Below are 19,862 nucleotides of genomic sequence, written 5' to 3'. Positions count from 1 at the left end.
CTTTTTTGGGTTATGTAATTTCCGCCTCAGGGTTTAAAATGGACACCGCTAAGGTGCAAGCGGTGCTGCAGTGGGATCGGCCTGATAATCTCAAGGCGCTTCAGCGATTCCTGGGCTTTTCAAACTATTATAGGAAATTTATTAAGAATTTTTCTATGATTGCTAAGCCGCTCACCGACATGACTAAAAAAGGTACCAATTTTTCTGACTGGTCTGAGACTGCTGTGCGCGCGTTTGAATTCCTCAAAAACAGTTTTGCTTCAGCTCCCATCCTGGTTCAGCCTGATGTCTCCCTACCTTTTACCGTGGAGGTGGATGCATCTGAGGTTGGAGTGGGAGCGGTACTGTCTCAGGGTCCATCCTTGGGCGAATTGCATCCGTGTGCCTACTTCTCCAAGAAACTGTCGCCGGCCGAGCGTAATTACGATATTGGTAACAGGGAATTGTTGGCCATCAAGTTGGCATTTGAGGAATGGCGACATTTCTTGGAGGGGGCTGTCCATCAGATTACTGTCATAACAGACCATAAGAATCTGCTTTATTTAGAGTCTGCTAAACGCCTGTCCCCCAGACAGGCTCGCTGGGCGTTATTCTTCACCCGGTTCAATTTTTTTGTGACATGCCGACCAGGTTCTAAGAATACTAAGGCGGACGCCCTGTCCAGATGTTTTCCGGGTGGAGAGCCACGTGAGGATCCGGTGCCTATCCTCCAAAAGGGAGTTGTGGTCTCGGCTCTCACGACAGAGGTTGAGGCAGAGATTGCTGATGCTCAGGAGGAGGTACCGCCGGATCTGCCTCCTAATAAATCATTTGTGCCACTACACCTACGCTTAAAAGTGTTAGGGGAACATCACGATTCTGTCCTGGTGGGTCACCCAGGAGTTAAGGGCACTCTGGAACTTGTATCACGTCGTTTTTGGTGGCCCAAAATCCGGCAGGATGTGGCCTCATATGTGTCAGCCTGTACCACGTGCGGACGGGCCAAGACAGCACGCTCCCATCCTGCTGGCACATTGCATCCTCTCTGTGTGCCCAGTAAGCCATGGACTGAGATTTCCATGGATTTCATTACGGATTTGCCCTCCTCGGCTGGGAACACGGTCATTCTGGTAATAGTTGATCGGTTCTCTAAAATGTCGCATTTTGTTGCTTTGCCATCTTTGCCCAATGTGAAGACCCTTGCTCAGGTATTTATTCGTGAGGTGGTCAGACTTCATGGTGTCCCGTCTGACATTGTATCTGATAGAGGTACACAATTTGTGCCAAAATTTTGGAGAGCTTTTTGTTCACGCCTAGGGATTATATTGTCTCATTCATCGGCTTTCCATCCTCAGTCGAATGGGCAGACTGAGCGTATGAACCAAAACCTGGAACAATACTTACGCTGTTTTGTTTCTGACAATCAGGAAGAGTGGTCGGCGTTTCTTCCTCTGGCTGAATATGCGATAAACAATCATTATCAGGAATCGTCTGGGGAATCTCCTTTCTTTTGTGTTTATGGTCAACATCCCCAATTCTGTACCTTGCGCCAAGGGAGCTCTGCGGGCGTCCCTGAGGAGGACCAGTTGGGAGCACAATTGTCATCCGTTTGGAGGAGAGTAAAGCAGCGCTTGCTGAATGTAGGTTCTAGGTATAAACGTGTGGCTGACGGTAGACGTGTGCCTGGTCCGGACCTGTGTGTGGGTGATTGGGTGTGGTTGTCTACAAGGAACATCAAGCTCAAAATACCATCGCTTAAGTTGGGGCCCAGGTTCATTGGTCCATTTAGGATCTCCGCAATTATCAACCCTGTGGCATTTCGGTTAGAGTTACCTGCCGTATGCAAGATACATAATGTGTTTCACAAGGCGTTACTTAAGAAAGTCGTGGGTGCTGTTGATGTTTCTCCTGTGCCACCACCTCCCGTCTTGGTGGATGGCACGTTGGAGTTTGAGGTGTCCAAGGTGGTTGACTCTCGGGTAGTGCGTCGCACTCTACAGTACCTGGTCCACTGGCGTGGCTATGGTCCTGAGGAGAGGACTTGGGTGCCGGCCTCGGACATACATGCGGACCGACTGATTACAGTGTTTCATCGCCGCCATCCGGACAAGCCGGGTCCTCAACATTGTGAGGTTCCTGGGGTCCCTCGTAGAAGGCGGGGTACTGTCATGTTGGACACTGTTCGCACCAGGGTGTCCGGCAGACAGCGGTAATACCCCATCCTACCACATGGTTCTCAGCGGCGCTGGTTGCTCTTCTGATCCGGCTTGGATTGGGTTAACCAGGAGGTCATTCTGGCTGAGGGCTTAGCCACGCCCTCTGTCTTTAAATTGCCCTGTGTGACTATGGGTGTCGCCGACTATAGCTCTTGCCTTGTGCTAAGCGATACCGGTCTGGAGTGGTGGTCTAAGGAGCATACGGTTGCTGGTGTAGTATATTCCATTGTTGCCATTTTGCCTCCCTGTGTTGTATTATTTGGTTGCCCTTGCACATTACTGTATTCCCCTGTGTGTACGCGGTGTGGTGCATTTCCGTTATCCCTGTCCATACTTATTTGTGGGGTCTGGTGTTTGGTCTCCTCACTGGGTGGAGGGTGGTGGGTTCAGCTTAGGGCTGGACAGGAGACAAGGACAGGGTGGAGGCCCAGGCAGGCACACCTTCAGTGTAAACCCTGGGTTGTGGGACAGACAGGGTCTCCCCTAGTCTGAGGGACACCGCAGGGGCCCCAGGGTTTCAGCCTAAAGTTACCTAGGCTTCCCATGACATCTGGACATTGGTCATATTCGGACAGTTCTCCAAAGGCCCCGGGAGAACTGTCTCTTTGCTAAGCTAGAGAAATGTTTATTTTTTGTTCAGGAATTGTCTTTTCTGGGATTCATTGTCTGCTGAGGGGTATCGCATGGATCCAAATAAGGTGCAGGCCATTGTCGATTGGGTTCAAACTTGTGATTTGAAGGCTCTGCAGCATTTCCTAGGATTCGCTAATTATTATCGCAAGTTTATAAGGGGGTTCTCACAGGTAGTTAAACCTCTCACAGATATGACTCAAAAGGGGGCCGATATCAAGAATTGGTCAGCCGCAGCGATAGCAGCGTTTCAGTTTTTAAAAAAATGTTTCATGTCAGCTCCGGTTCTTATTCAACCGGACCCGTCTGAACCTTTTATTGTTGAGGTGGACGCCTCAGAGGTGGGGGTGGGGGCGGTGTTGTCCCAAGGAGCCGCCACTTTGACTAATTTGAGACCCTGTGCCTTTTTCCTCTAAGAAATTTTCCCCTGCAGAGAGAAACTATGATGTTGGGAGTCGAGAACTTCTGGCAGTGAAGTTGGCCTTTGAAGAATGGAGGCATTTTTAGGAGGGGGCTGTCCATCCTATAACCGTAATTACGGACCACAAGAACCTAGCTTACATTGAGTCAGCTAAAAGGTTGTCACATGATCGTAGGTTCTTGTACTAGATGGGCTAGATGGTCACTTTTTGTTTCCCGATTCCAGTTCTCCATCACTTTTCGGCCAGGATCCAAAAATGTCAGAGCTGATGCCTTGTCATGCAGTCTGGATCCGGTGTCCTCCCCTGAACCTCCATCCTCCATTCTTCAGCCTGGGGTGGTGGGGGCAGGTATTTCTAATGTGTTGGAGCGGGAGATTCGGGAAGCTCAGTCTCTTGCCCCCCCGGCTAAGCCAGTGGATAAACTTTTTGTACCAGCTCAATTTCGTCTCAAGGTCCTCCGGGAGTTCCATGACTCAGTTCTGGGTGGACATCCAGGGAGCTCAGCTACCCGGAAGGCCATCGCTAGGATATTCTGGTGGTCTTCTTTAGCCTCTGATGTTGGGGAATTTGTGTCTGCTTGTGGTGTATGTGCCCGTGCGAAAACCCCCCATAACCGGCCGGCCGGGGAATTGGTGCCACTGCCAATTCCTGATAGAACATGGACCCATTTGTCCATGGATTTCATCACCAATCTTCCCCCTTCCAAGGGTAATACCGTCATTTGGGTAGTGGTGGACAGGTTTAGTAACAGGCACATTTTTTACCCTTGGCAGCTCTACCTAATGCAGAAACGTTGTCCAGATTGTTTTTTGAGCATGTGGTACGGTTGCATAGGGTACCCTTCAATGTGGTGTCTGATAGGTGGGTACAATTTGTTTCCAGATTATGGAGGGCATTTTGTAAGAGGTTGGGTATTGGTCTGTCTTTTTCATCCGCTTATCATCCAGAGACTAATGGGCAGACTGAGCGGACCAATCAGTCTCTGGAGCAAATTCTGCATTGCCTGACCTCAGCCCGACAGGATGATTGGTGTACTGCGTTACCTTTGGCCGAGTTTGCGTTTAACAACCACAGTAACCAGTATACGGGTACATCTCCCTTTTTCTGCAACTATGGGTTTCATCCACATTTTGGAGAGTTCTCCCGTTTGGACTCAGGGTGTCCTGGGGCGGATGAGACTATCCAGCGGTTAGGGGAGGTATGGCGGGAGGTCCAGAGTAATATTACGAAGGCTCTGGCTAAATATAAGTTTTTTGCAGACAAAAAATGGTCCGTGGGGCCGATGTTCCAGGTTGGGCATAAGGTATGGTTGTCTACCAAAAATATAAGGCTCAAGGTCCCCTCTGCAAAACTTGGACCTAAATTTATTGGTCCCTATGAAATTACTGAAGCGGTTAACCCGGTGGCTCTTCGGTTGCGTCTCCCGCCGTCTCTACGGATCCCCAATGTGTTCCATAGGGCCCTTTTGAAACCTGTGGGGTCCTGTGGGGAGGGATCATTGTCTTCCCCGCCACCGGTTTTGGTAGGCGGGCAGTCTGAGTACGAGGTGGAACGAATTGTTGACTCTAGGTTGGTCCATCGTGCTCTTCAATATCTTGTACATTGGAAAGGCTACGGTCCTGAGGACCGGTTGTGGGTTCCTACCCGATCGGTTCATGCGGATCGGTTGGTCTGGGTCTTTCATGCCAAGTATCCTGAGAGATCCGGGGCTCCAGTGGCCCCCCCGTTGAGAGGGGTGCTGTCATAATCCAGGATGGGGTTTTGCCTTTGGCCCGTCCTGGTCAGACAGGGGTTAATTGTTTCTGCCTCTCTCTGGCAGAGGGCGGCTATTTAGTGGCCACTCGACCTAGGTCCGGTGTCAGTTATACTCCTGCCCTCAGCTGAGTTACTTGACCTCTTGCGTACGTGTGCCTTGTGCTTAATAACTTGTTGCTTGCTTGGTTTTGATCCAGTTCCGTCCCTGTTACGAGTTCTGCCTGTCCCTCTTGTACTGCGCTAACTCTCTGTGTATGACTCTCTGCCTGTGACTTGACTATTCTCTTCTCTTCCCTCTGGTACTGCTCCGCCCTATCCATGTATGACCTCTGCTTGTCTGACCTGCGTTTCCCTCTCCTCTACTACAGTATCCCTGCAGTTAGTATATTTCATCATCTGCAGCAGTAGGACGCTAAGCCCAGCCCCCTGCAGTCACATGATCGTAGGTCCTTGTACTCCTTACTACTTTCAGTGTTGCAGGTCCTGTCTGCTTGAACTTTCACTGCAGTATCGGACCCCGGGCCCTCCCGTAGTGTGGGTAAGTCACCCTGCTCAGCCGTGGCAGTTTGCCAACGCTGACAGGATCCTGACAGTATGATGCTTCTCACACAGTATGATGTCCCCACAAAATATCAGTATCATAGACCCCACAGTTCCTCCCACACAGTATGATGGCCCTTACAACTCTCTCACAGAGGATGATCTCCCATATAGCCTTCTCACAATGTATGATGTCCCTACAGCTCCCCTTCACAGTGATGGCCAACAAACAGTATGCTAGCTTCCACAGTCCCCCACACAACATGATAACCCCCACATAGTATGATGGTTCCCACACAGTATGATGACCCACACAGCACAAAATGCACAGTATGATGACCCCCCTACAATAAATTGATACCCACCACACAGTAAAATGCTCCCATATTTCCCTACAATTACTGACTCATAAAAAATACTTCATAATTACCTAATCCCTGATATTGGAGAATCAGCTGCCGCAGTCAGAGTCACATCTTGTGGGGAGCAACACAATGATGTTATTACAGCAGCTGCATCGGTATGCTGACATGCTGTAGGTGTCTAAAGTGACCTATGGCTTTCAGAGGTAAGAGTGGTAAGGTATAGAGAGAAATGCTCCCTGCTCTAGAGCCTTTTCCAGAGTACTTATAAGACTAAGCATGTACAAAAAACTGGCTTAATGTCAATGTAATATTTAAGTGTGGAGCCTCTAAATGCAAAGCTTGCAACTTTGCATATAAAACAGATAAAATTAGTTCCACACATAATTCTGCTACTTTTCCTATAAAAGACTATATCAATTGAAACACTTCTTATTTTATTTATTCCATTAAATGTACAATATATTGAATGGACGACATGCCCCCTCAAAGTGCGTATCAGACGGCACTTAGCAGACACAATTAATCCTAATGCTGTATCACCTTCTGCGGCTTCCAGACACTTTGCCATTTGTCATAAAGGCAGTGTGAAATCTTTTTCCTTTCATGCTATTGAGAAAGTTCATAAACCTTATAGAGGAGGCAACTATAAATACAAATTACAAGAGTCCCGCTGGGCTTAAATGCCAGGCAGGATCTTATCAGATACCATTAATATTGTGACTTGTATTGTATGTGATGTCATTGAAGTTTATTCCTGTTCTATTGTTGCTGTCTTTTCATTTTTTTATGTATTTTGGAGTTTTTTTGAGTTTTTTATGCATACAATTTACTTATTTAAATTATTTTAATTGTTCAACCAATCATATGATCGGCCATATTAATAAAATCATGTCTACTATGTTTGAAGCTAGATCATGAAGAAGACCTCGGTCGAAATGCATTGATCAGTTTCTGCTTGCTGTGTACCCGACAAATTGTGCCAGATTATGTTTTTATTCAAGTTGGATTAAAGATATCTTTTAGCTGCCCACAGCATCACTGAATTTTTTCTGTATTGGCTTGTTTGGGGGTTCAGAAACCTCGAAGCAGTTAAAAATTGTAGCATATTCATTCTTCCAAATAAAGGCGCCTGCTCTACACACTTTTAAGAATATAACCAAGCGTCAGAGGCAGAGCTGCTGCAGTAGCATCTGAAAAGACCGCCAGGGTTTTCCTGAAGCATTTTCGCCTTGGAAATCCCAAAGACACTGTGTGCACATAGCCTTACAAAATACTTCAAAATCTCTTGAAAGCACCTCCAGGTCATGAAAACCTTCCCAATAAACTCTCCAAAGAAGGAGAGCTTCCCAAAGTAGTTTTCACTCGAAAACATGTTTTAAGGATTTCCCATAAAGCTAATACCATTAGAGCAATGTTCAATAAAAAATATGTATCATATTTTGCTTTGTTCTTATCTACAGGAGAAATTTCCTGTGAAGAAGACAGAAGATTATCCTGACTGGGTTGTGGCTATTTGTGTTTTGTTGGTGGCCATACCATGCTTGTTTATACCATCCACTGCACTTTTTCACTTTCTTCAAAAAAGGTTTAAAAAAGAAGACTATCCAGCAGGAGATGAGAAATGTCAAGAATATAAAGCAACAAATGACATATAGGATAAACACTATAATGTATATTTTAATATTTTATATTAAAATAATTGCATACTCTTGCTTTGTGAAACATTTTTGTATGTAGAACATGGGCACATTAGGGAGGGAAGTCTTTACTTAACTGATTGTGACCTTAACAGGAATTATGCGAGCCTATCTAATTATTTTCTTATGAGTTGCTCTGATCTGTTGATGGGGCATCACTTCCAATGTCATGCTGAATGACAGCTGATTCCCCGCTGCCTAGCTGCAGGGAGCTGGCTGTCAATCAACATGATGTCAACAGAGCTACCAGGAAGAAGAAGAGCTGCTCTGTTAACACAAGGTCAAATGAAGCAGCAGAATCACCATCAGGAGTTGTCTGTGACCTCTCTGAGCGCGGGCTTAAAGGAAACCTGTCACTCAATTCATGCCTCCCTAACCATGGGGTGCATGAATCGGAACCTGGCTGCCTGATTTTAGCAAAGTATGTTTTTCTCTGAAATGCTCCGCTCCAGTTCATTGCCACAGAATAAATATGTATTTATGATCACGCAGCAGATATAAGCATAAGATTTAGAGATGGAAAATTTTGGTGTACACACTATTGCCCACTGGTAATAATAAGGTACATATGATGCAAAAATTCATATTAATAACAGGACATATAATCAAGAAAATACGTACAGGCTCATCCACCAATGACCCGACGCGAGTTTCAGTGATGCTTCGCCAGGGATGGTTGGTAAGCACAGTAATGTCGGGTTTATCAAGGATGAAAAGCCAAACACAATTATAGTGACTGCTGTATTTAAAAGCTTATATACTGGCTCACCATATAAGCTTGGTTATTGCTGCATGTGACTATCAAGCAGATTTAGCATGAGCCTGCTGTTAACTGGTATCCAATGCATAGAAAAGAAGAAAACAAAAGCCTGTTTCAGAATCAGCCACTTGGGCTGTTATGTGAGTAGACAACATGTTTTGATGCTAACTGAGCAACAGTATTCAGGTGGTTCAGCGAGATGGGTTATTTCTAAATCAACAACTAGAGGGCATTATTGTACAATAAATACAGCGTTATATAAATCCCGCTCACAGCCTTTGTTTAGTGAAACTTTATTATGAAGATTGATATATCTGATCTAGTATAATTCAAGTCCCTTGCCCAGTGGTGTACCTACAGTCCTGATTGGCCGCAGTGTAAAATTTGGACCTGGGCTTCCACCTACAAGTTCGACAGATGAATGAACCCTTGTACCATGTTACATCCTATCAAGACATGAATGTTTGCCCCCCCCAAGTAATAATTCCCCAATCCTTTAATAATGTCCGCATCTTGTGATAATGTCCCCTTAATCTAATAATGTCCCCCATCCTGAGTCCCTTCTTTTAATATTGTCCACCATCTTCAGTCCTTTCCTTTAAAAATGTCCCTTATCCTGCCCCCCTTCCAGTAATAATGTCCCCCATCCTGGGACCCTTTGTGGTATAATGTCTCTAGCCTTGGTTCCTTCCAGTAATAATGTCCCCCATCCTGGGACCCTTTGTGGTATAATGTCTCCAGCCTTGGTTCCTTCCTGTAATAATGTCCGTCATATTTAGCCCTTCCCTCAATTTTCCCCCATCCAGGGCAGGGTTGCCAACCACCCAGAAATTCCAGTCAGTAAAAATAACAGTCTGTAAAGTTTTTTTGCCCTGTTCATAAAGTTTTTTTTAAGGTGTCTGTGATTCATTAGAAGCTACCGAAACTTACACAAATTATTTTGACTGTAATTATCACCATCATACAGTGAATGCAGCTGTCTTCATATTAAAATTATGATCTGAAGACATGTATCAGACATCTTTAAGAAATATTGCCTTTTTTAAATATTGTGACTTTTTTATATATATACTGTAATGATTGTACTCACTGAGGTGCAACAGGAGGAAGACAAAGTCCATATGGGTTTGTACCAACAAAAAGGAAAACAGCCTTTAGAGCAGACTAGTGATGGGTGAGCACTAAAATGCTCGGATGCTCGTTGTTCGGGTCGAGCAATTTGTAATACTCAGGTAATCGGACAGAACAACGAGCCAAATGTAAGTCTATGGGAGACCAGAGCATTTTTACTGCGTTCCCCCCGGGGTTCTTTTAAGGTCTAAAAATGTCTGAAAATTATGGAAATACTGCTCAAATGACACAGGGACATCATGGAAAATGTCCCTGGAAGCATTTCTGACTCCTAGGTCACAGCTGTAAACCATGATGTCAGAGTTTCACGCCATTTTTACAGGTGCACCAAAAAACATACAAAAACAGCAAAATGAATTTTGCTGGGAAATATGTTAAGGAGCATCCTTTCCAGGGTAATGAGTTGTATATAAGGCAAAATAACTAACCCCAAACAAAAATGTTCCTCCACCACTTGGGCTAGGTTCACACTGTTAAATATTAATTAATTATTGACTTATTCTTATTTTCAGTTCTGTACCGAGCACAGTGCTTTCAGCTGACAGGTTACTTCTGTGAATTTAGCTCATGGTAAAATGTCAACACCATATAGAGAAAACTTGTGCTCTGAGGGACGTGTATATATAAGGTGGGGGGGCTTGCTCTTGGGTTGCTCGTCTTCACTTTCTGCAGACACACCAGGGACGTTTTACTCTGACACTACAATGAATGAACAGCTGGTATGTAAGCTAATCACGTGTTGCTTTCAGAGACCTCCTGATAGAGATTGATACATTCTGGATCTCCGGAAAGAAGCGGAACAAGCTTTGCTATGAACAAATGGACAATCCCTTTGAAACTATTTCACCTATTTTACTATAATGATCCTTTTTGGTGGAAAATCCAATAAACTATTATGTTTTTTATAAGGAAACATTGAGATAATTTCTTTAGAGTATCACATCTGGTAACAAGTCCTGAATAAATAAATATATGAGAATAAGTATATTCAACACACACGCAGCGTTTTTGATGCGTTTTTCAACTTTAGAATTGCTTTCAACCAATACAAATGTACAGTATTCACTGGGTAATGTCAGAGTAACATTTAACAACCCTAGCTGGCAATGTGGTGTGTGACACATAAGCAGACACATCTTGTTTCATTTATGAAGGAGGGACTCTTAAAGTCACAGCGCCTATTTTTCGAGGGGCATCAGGTGGTATTAATCTTCTTAAAGGGCCATTATTAAACAGTGGGTCTCCTACACTGCTATTGCCTATGCAGTGAGTGGCTGGGCTGCCAAAAATGAGGACGCATCCCAACACCTCTTTAAAAGACGTATAGGAGGGCCTCCTGAAAAAATGTTACATTGAATGCAAGGCATGGCCTGCCATAAAGTTACATGCACCCCAATAACTGTTTCAGAAGATGTACTTGAGTGCCTCATGACAAAGTTGTTCCCATTATAAGAAAGTGTGTCTCCCATACTGTTGGCTTATGCATTGAATGCAAGTCCTGCCCTGCACCAATGTTACAATCACCCAAATAACCGTTTCAGCAGACGTACTTGAGGGCACCATGACAAAATTGTTCCCATTAGAAGAAAGTGTGTCTCCCATAGTGTTTGCTTATGCAGTGAATGCAAGTCCTGACCTGCCCCAAAGTTAAATGCACCCCAATAACTGTTTCAGCAGACGTACTTGAGGGCCTCATGAAAAAATTGTTCCCATTAGAAGAAAGTGTGTCTCCCATACTGTTTGCTTATGCACTGAATGTAAGGCCTGCCCTGCACCAATGTTACATGCACCCCAATAACCGTTTCAGCAGACATACTTGAGGGCCTCATGACAAAATTGTTCCCATTAGAAGAAAGTGTGTCTCCCATACTGTTTGCTTATGCAGTGAATACAAGTCCTGTCCTGCACCAATGTTACATGAACCCCAATAACCGTTTCAGCAGACGTACTTGAGGCCCTCAAGACAAAATTGTTCCCATTAGAAAAAAGTGTGTCTCCCATAGTGTTTGCTTATGAATTGAATGCAAGGCCAGGCCTACCCCAAAGTTACATGCACCCCAATAACCATTTCAGCAGATGTACTTGAAGACCTCATGACAAAATTGTTCCCATTAGAAGAAAGTGTGTATCCCATAGTGTTTGCTTATGCACTGAATGCAAGGCCTGCAGTGCACCAATGTTACATTCACCCCAATAACTATTACAGCAGACATACTTGAGGGCACCATGACAAAACTGTTCCCATTAGAAGAAAGTGTGTCTCCCATACTGTTTGGTATGCAGTGACTACAAGTCCTGTCCTGCACCAATGTTACATGTACCCCAATAACCGTTTCAGCTGACGCATTTGAGGCCCTCAAGACAAAATTGTTCCCATTAGAAAAAAGTGTGTTTCCCATAGTGTTTGCTTATGAATTGAATGCAAGGCCTGGCCTACCCCAAAGTTACATGCACCCCAATAACCATTTCAGCAGATGTTCACCCCAATAACTGTTACAGCAGACATACTTGAGGGCCTCATGACATATTTGCTTCCGTTAAAAGAAAGTGTGCCTCCCATAGTGTTTGCTTATGAATTGAATGCAAGGCCTGGCCTACCCCAAAGTTACATGCACCCCAATAACCATTTCAGCAGATGTTCACCCCAATAACTGTTACAGCAGACATCCTTGAGGGCCTCATGACATATTTGTTTCCGTTAAAAGAAAGTGTGTCATCCATAGTGTTTGCTTATGAATTGAATACAAGGCCTGGCCTACCCTAAAGTTACATGAACCCAATAACCATTTCAGCAGACGTACTTGACGGCCTCATGACAAAATTGTTCCCATTAGGAGAAAGTGTGTCTCCTATAGTGTTTGCTTATGCATTGAATGCAAGGCCTACCCTGCATCAATGTTACATGCACCCCAATAAGTCTTTCAGCAGACGTACTTTACAGCCTCACGACAAAATTGTTTTCATTAAAAGAAAGTGTGTCTCCCATAGTGTTTGCTTATGCAGTGAATGCAAGTCCTGACCTGCCCCAAAGTTACATGCACCCCATTAACTGTTTCAGAAAAGGTACTTTAGGGCTTCATGACAAAATTGTTCCCATTAGAAGAAAGTGTGTCTCCCATACTGTTTACTTATGCATTTAATGCAAGTCCTGGCCTGCCCCAAAGTTATATGCACCACAATAACTGTTTCAGCAGATGTTCTTGAGGGCCACGTGACAAAATTGCTCTCATAAGAAGAATGTGTGTCTCCCATAGTGTTTGCTTAATAATAATAATAATAATAATAATTTTATTTCTATAGCGCCGACATATTCCGCAGCAATTTACATTTCAGAGGGGACTTGTACAGACGATAGACATTACAGCATAACAATAATCACATAGATCATAACAGATACCAATAGGAATGAGGGCCCTGCTCGCAAGCTTACAATCTATGAAGAAAAAAGGTAGACACGAAAGGTGGGTGGTAACAATTGCCCTGATTGTTTGGATAAGCCATAATGTTAAGTGAGTAGTACAGACACAGAGGGCTGATAGATGCATAAAGCATGTGGGAACATGATACGGGGAACCTGGTTATGGTAAAACTTTTGACTGTGCCACACAGGGATAGTTAGGTTAATGTGTTGAGGCGGTAGACCAATCTGAATAAATGCGTTTTCAGGGCACGCTTAAAATTGTAGGGATTGGGGACTAATCGTATTGACCCGGGAAGTGCATTCCAAAGAATTGGCGCAGCACGTGTATAGTCTTGGAGAATGACTTGCAGTAAATTGTTCCCATTGAAAGAAAGTGTGTCTCCAATAGTGTTTGCTTATGCAGTGAATGCAAGTCCTTGCCTGCCCCAAAGTTACATGCACTCCAATAACTGTTTCAGCAGACGTACTCGAGGGCCTCGTAACAAAAGTTTTCCCATTAGAAGAAAGTGTGTCTCCCATACTGTTTGCACATGCATTAAATGCAAGTCCTGGCCTGCCCAAAAGTTACATGCACCCCAATAAATGTTCCAGCAGATGCACTTGAGGGCCTCATGACAAAATTGTTTCCATTAGAAGAAAGTGTGTCTCCCATAGTGGTTGCTTATGCATTGAATGGAAGGCCTGCCCTGCACCAATGTTACATTCACCCCATTTATCAGTGTGACTTATGCCTTATGCAAGCCTCATCTGTGTGCATTTCCACTGGGCAGCCGGACCACAATTGGTTACTGGCTGTCCTCATCAGTGGAATGCACCTGTGCTGCCTAAACCTTTATCAATGGGGTTCTGCTGCATCCTGCCAGTGCATCAGTCAGGGTTTGGTGAGTTACCTTTCAAATGATTTTTTATGGATTTTTTCTGATTAGTGTTTGTTTATATTTAGTGTTAGGGACTCACAATATCTGGGGACTCTTGACGTTGGGTTGTGAGCTTATCTGCTTTGGCCAAAATAGTAACCAATACCCCATATCTATTTATCTTTTTTGCACTTTTCAGCAGGATGCAGCTAGAACCCTTTATGTTTGGCTTGGTTCTTTGTGTGATGCATGTATTTATAGTGCAGAGCAGCCCGCCTGCTAATACTATGGGCGTGATCAATAGGCTGCTCAGACACTTTTGCATCACATTTATCAGTGTGACTTATGCCTTATGCAAGCCTCATCTGTGTGCATTTCCACTGGGCAGCCGGACCACAATTGGTTACTGGCTGTCCTCATCAGTGGAATGCACCTGTGCTGCCTAAACCTTTATCAATGGGGTTCTGCTGCATCCTGTCAGTGCATCAGTCAGGGTTTGGTGAGTTACCTTTCAAATTATTTTTTATGGATTCACCCCAGTAAGCCTTGCGGTAGATGTACTTGAGGGCCTCAAGACAAAATTGTTCCCATCAGAAGAAAGTGTGTCTCCCAGAGTGTTTGCTTATGCACTGAATGCAAGGCCTGCCCTGCACCAATGTTACATGCACCCCAATAACCGTTTCAGCAGATTTACTTGAGGGCCTTGTTCTGTCCTCACTAAATGAAGCAGACTTCATATAGCTATGCAGGCAGCTAAATCACTATACCGGGGTCCAATAAGGAGACTGTAGGTTGAATCTGTGCTTTATTGAACGTGATGATATATTGGCACGGTGAAACTACAAACAAAACATAAATGGCAACAATAACCCCATTAATGTAAGGTGATATGGAGACAAGGAAGAAAACCCTCTCCAACACCATATGCACAAGCTCAAAACCTAATATGAATACCAGGAGAAACATAAGAGCATGCGGTCATTTTTATAGATATAAATATCCAAATTTTATTATATACCAATAATACAAAAAAGGGACAATAAAGTGCTCATGAATAGATGTGGGCAATATGTCCCATGGAACAACCCCTCAAACTACCCTAGATGGAAACAACCAAGCAAGAACACCATAAGGGGAATATAACACATGTAACATCTCATATCATAAGGTCCTATTAACATCCACAGGCCAGAACACTACGGATTAGTGGCCAGACAATTACAGGTATTAATTGCATTAAGAGCATGGCGTAAGTGCTCCATTTAAATGAAAGTCCCCAGGACTACAAAATTACCCATGAGGAAGCTTACCAGGGAGGGGAGGAAGAGGAGAGCCCGGCAGTGAAGCACCCGACGCGCATTTTGCGACGTCCCCAGCCGCTTTATCAAGGAGGAGATGGCTGTAAATATCCAAGTAGGGCCTTAAAATAGCCCCTGAACCCGGTCATGTGACCGGTCACCCCCCCTTATACCCATATGAAGTGCATCAATACCCCTAATTTTTAATAGCCCCACATCACAATTGTGATGCGCCCGAAAATGTCGGGGAATGGTTTTAAGCTTCTTTTTCTCTGAAGACAACAATAGGACCAGCTCAGTTACTGGTCTGGAGAATGTCTTAAGTTCATTACCTTTGGCTATCCTCAGTTCGACTTTGCTGACGTTGCCATCCTTACTCGGGAATGTTGCGGTCACTAGACCAAATGGCCACTGGTTTCGGTGGACTTGGCAGTCTTTCACAAGGATGAGGTCACCAATCCTCAGATTAGGCCTGGTAGATTGCCACTTAGTCTGTGGCTGCAGGGTAGACAAATATTGTTTGCTCCACCTGTCCCAGAATGTATTTGCAATACTTTGTAACTGTCTCCATTGGCGCTTGTAGAGGTCCTTAGCATCGAATCCTCCTGGAGGGGCACTGGATAGTCCTGTTTTCTGGGTAAGGAGAGTAGCTGAAGTCAATGTATGAAGTGTAGACACCAGAGGACGAATTTCAGCATCTGAGTCCTCTCTCACTAGTTCAAAGGCGTCTGGAAAACGCTCCCGGGTGTACAATAGTTTTGGTCCTGAGAGCCATGTTGTGCTTCCTAGTCGACTTGCGTCAACTGCTCTAGTTGCGTAATCTGCAGCATTTTGGTCCGTGGGAATGTACTGCCACTGTTTTGGATGAACTGATCTCCTAATTTGTAGCACTCTGTTGGTGACATAATCATAGAATCGTCTAGTTTCATTGTGGATGTATCCCAGGACTACTTTGCTGTTTGAGTAGAACTTGGCTTTTGTCAGGTCAATATCCATCTCGAATGCGATGAACTCTGCTAACTCAATGGCTAAGACTGCAGCACAAAGCTCTAACCTTGGTATAGTGTGCTCTGGTTGTGGAGTAAGTTTGGCCTTCCCCATAACGAATCCAATGTAGCTCTGACATTTGGAGTCTACAGTTTTGAGATAGGCAACAGCAGCAATTGCTTTGACAAAAGCATCTGCAAATACATACAGTCTTTGGCTTTGTATCTCTGTAGACGGCATAGGGATGTATGGTCTTGGAACATTCAGGTTGGAGAGGGCTGCTAAAGAGTTCTTCCATACTTCCCACTGGATTCTCTTATCAGATGGCAAAGGTGTATCCCAGTCAGATGTCTCCTTAGTTAAGTCTCTTAGTATGGCTTTGCCTTGTATAGTAACAGGAGCTGTGAAACCCAAGGGATCGTACAGGCTGTTGATGGTAGACAGGACACCTCTGTGTGTGAAAGGCTTTTCTTCCTGGCTGACCTGAAAGGTGAAAGTGTCTGACTGTAGATTCCAGAGAAGCCCAAGGCTGTGTTGCATTGGTGTTGGGTCTGACCCCAGGTCCAGGTCTCTGAGACCGTTACACAAGTCTTGTGAAGGGAATGCTTTCATGAGTTCTTGGCTGTTTGAGGCTATTTTGTGAAGCCTGAGGTTAGAGCAAGCAAGCATCTCTTGGGCTCTCCTGAGAAGACTGAAGGAATGGCTTTCCGACAATCATCAACATAAAAGTCTTTTTCTATGAATTGTCTGACATCTGATCCGTGTTCTGTTTCTCCTTCTTGTGCTGACTTTTTGAGTCCATAAATGGCGACTGCATGGGAAGGACTATTGCCAAAGATGTGCATTCTCATGCGGTACTCTGTGACCTCTTTAGTTGGATCATTGTCTCTGTACCAGAAGAATCTTAGGAAGTTCCTGTCTCTCTCTCTCACAAGGAAACAATGGAACATTTGCTGGATGTCAGCGATGAAGGCAATGGCATCCTTACGGAAACGCATAAGTACTCCCAGCAGTTTGTTATTGAGGTCTGGTCCTGTCAGTAGAACAACATTCAGGGAGACATCATCAAACTTAGCACTGGAGTCAAACACCACTCTAATCTGGCCCGGTTTCTTTGGGTGGTATACTCCAAACATGGATAGGAACCAGCATTCTTCAGAGTCTAAGAGAATGGGAGCTAGGTCCGCAGGGCAGTTCTCAAAAATCTTTGACATGAAGGAGAAAAAGTGATCTTTCATCTCTGGTTTCTTTTGCAGATTATGTTTGAGAGAGGAGAAACGTTTTAATGCTTGGTTTCTGTTGTTCGGTAGACATGGTCTGTGGTTTCTGAAGGGAAGAGGTGCCACCCAGCTGTTGGTCTCATCTTTTACAAGTCCCTTGTCCATTACCTCTAAGAACAACTTGTCCTCCACCGACATTGCTACTTGGTTGTCTTGCTTAGTTCTCTGGAAACCTGTGCACCCCAACTGATCCACATAGCTTCCTGACACCATACTGCTGTCATGAGTAAAGTCTATTGAATGATTGGGCAGTCGGGTGCTGTGTGGTAATTCCTTGACATGGAACTCGTTGTTGCAAGGTTGAAACAGAGATGGGCATCCTTTCTCCAATGTATTTGTTAACATGCTTGTCACAGAAGATGGATCATGCATGTGTCCCAAGCATACATTTCCTATTATGACCCATCCTAGGTCTAGCCTTTGGGCATAGGGAGCATTTTTGAGTCCTTTGATGTGACTTCTCACTTTATGAACCTGTAGGATATCTCTTCCCAACAGCAGTATTATCTATGCCTTATGGTCGAGTTCCGTTATAAGGAGTGCTATGCATTTCAAGTGAGTGTGATGGATTGCCACATCCGGTGTAGGTATTTTAAATCTATTGTCTGGGATCTGGTTACACTCGATGATTGTAGGTAGTGGTAGGTAGAATTGTCCGTCTAAGGACTCAATTTGGTCGTCAGTAGCTTTCCTACCTGCTGTTGTCACAGTACCTGCATATGTTTTTAATGAGTAGGGGGTGCTTGGCCCTTTGATGTTTAATAGGTTAATGAATGTTAATCTAGCCAAGGATTGATTACTTTGATCATCCAAGATAGCATACAGTCTTAAGCCCCGTCACACATAGCGATCTCGCTAGCAAGATCGCTGCTGAGTCACAATTTTTGTGACGCAATAGCGATCTCACCAGCGAGATCGCTGTGTGTGACACTGACCAGCGACCGGCCCCCGGCCGGTTATGGCTGATCGTCCTGGAATAGCCAGGACATTTTTTTGATCACTGGTCTCCCGCTGGCCAGCACGCATCACTGCGTGTGACAGGCGGGAGACCAGTGATCAACTATCAGCGCGCTGGTAACTAGGGTAAACGCAGGGTTTCTAAGCACCGTGCTGCTTAGAAACCCGATGTGTACCTTAGTTACCAGCTCCCTGCATCAGCGATTTGGTAACTAACGTAAACAGCAATGCTGGGCGCTCGGCGGAGCTGGTGCTGATCGCTGGTGAAGCTGTCTGTTTGACAGCTCACCAGCGATCGTGTAGCATCTCACCAGCGATCCTGACAAGTTGATATCGTTGTTGGGATCGCTGGTGAGTCACTATGTGTGATGGGGCCCTTACAGCTTTGTCTCTATGGCCCTTTGGGTACACTTTGACGAGGCATATTTTTGAACAGGACCTGCTGTGTGTCTGCCATAGAGTTTGTTTATGCAGTGAATGCAAGTCCTGGCCTGCCCCAAAGTTACATGCACCCCAATAACTGTTTCAGCAGACGTTCTTGAGGGCCACGTGACAAAATTGTTCCCATTAGAAGAAAGTGTGTCTCCCACAGTGTTTGCTTATGCAGTGAATGCAAGTCCTGGCCTGCCCCAAAGTCACATGCACCCCAATAACTGTTTCAGCAGAAGTACTTGAGGGCCTCGTAACAAAATTGTTCCCATTAGAAGAAAGTGTGTCTCCCATACTGTTTGCTCATGCATTGAATGCAAGTCCTGGCCTGTCCAAAAGTTACATGCACCCCAATAACTGTTCCAGCAGATGCACTTGAGAGCCTCATGACAAAATCGTTCCCATTAGGAGAAAGTGTGTCTCCCATAGTGTTTGCTTATGCATTAAATGCAAGGCCTGCTATGCACCAATGTTACATGCACCCCAATAACTGTTCCAGCAGATGTACTTGAGGGCCTCATGACAAAATTGTTTCCATTAGAAGAAAGTGTGTCTCCCATAGTGTTTGCTTATGCATTGAATGGACGGCCTGCCCTGCACCAACGTTACATGTGTGGCGCCCCTGAGGGTTCAGTCGCCACAGAGGTACTGCACCTCCTCCTGAGGTGTGGTACCCCACCATCCAGGTAAGGTGGAGACACCTGACCACACTCCAACACCTGCATCCCACACAACATAGTAGTGTAGCAAAGCACCCTTTGGTGGCTCCCTGCTTGGAACACGAAGAGTGCTGGGAGGTGGGTGGAGCTTGGTCTGCACTAAAAGATTGGGAAGAGTTTAGGATTGGGTCAATCTGTCAAAGAAAGTCTGAGGAGATTCCCGGAGTGGGATGGAGAGAGGAAGTGCTGCAGCAGACCTCAGTGACCTGGGTCTGCTGGCACAGGAAAGGGACATTTCTAGAAAGCCTGATTCTCCATAAGAAGGAAGGAATTGTACAGAACATAAGGAGAAGGAGAGGGCTAAGGATTAGGGTTAGAGGAGAACCCTTCCCCAAGTTCTAAGTGCAAGGCCGTGGTCCGGTCCCCGAGGTTGTATGGATACTAATGGTCCTGCAGCAGACACCGGAGGAATAGAAGTT

General features: G+C 44.9%; 1 protein-coding gene across 1 annotated transcript in view; it reads left to right on the top strand.

The window, feature by feature from the left end:
• The window catches only part of LOC141099802 (sodium-dependent neutral amino acid transporter B(0)AT3-like), a 1,161,745-nt gene extending 1,154,183 nt beyond the window's left edge, over positions 1-7,562 (top strand). The window contains exon 13 of the mRNA XM_073587870.1: positions 7,368-7,562. Coding sequence (XP_073443971.1) covers positions 7,368-7,562 — 195 coding nt within the window. The remainder of the gene's footprint in view (positions 1-7,367) is intronic.
• The last annotated feature ends 12,300 nt before the right edge of the window (positions 7,563-19,862 follow it).

Source organism: Dendrobates tinctorius, unplaced genomic scaffold (genome assembly GCF_039654945.1).
Source record: "Dendrobates tinctorius isolate UK_male_01 unplaced genomic scaffold, ASM3965494v1 ptg000102l, whole genome shotgun sequence".
NCBI lineage: Eukaryota > Metazoa > Chordata > Amphibia > Anura > Dendrobatidae > Dendrobates > Dendrobates tinctorius.
The sequence above is the reverse complement of the archived record's forward strand: the minus strand, read 5'-3'. Positions and strand labels throughout refer to the sequence as shown.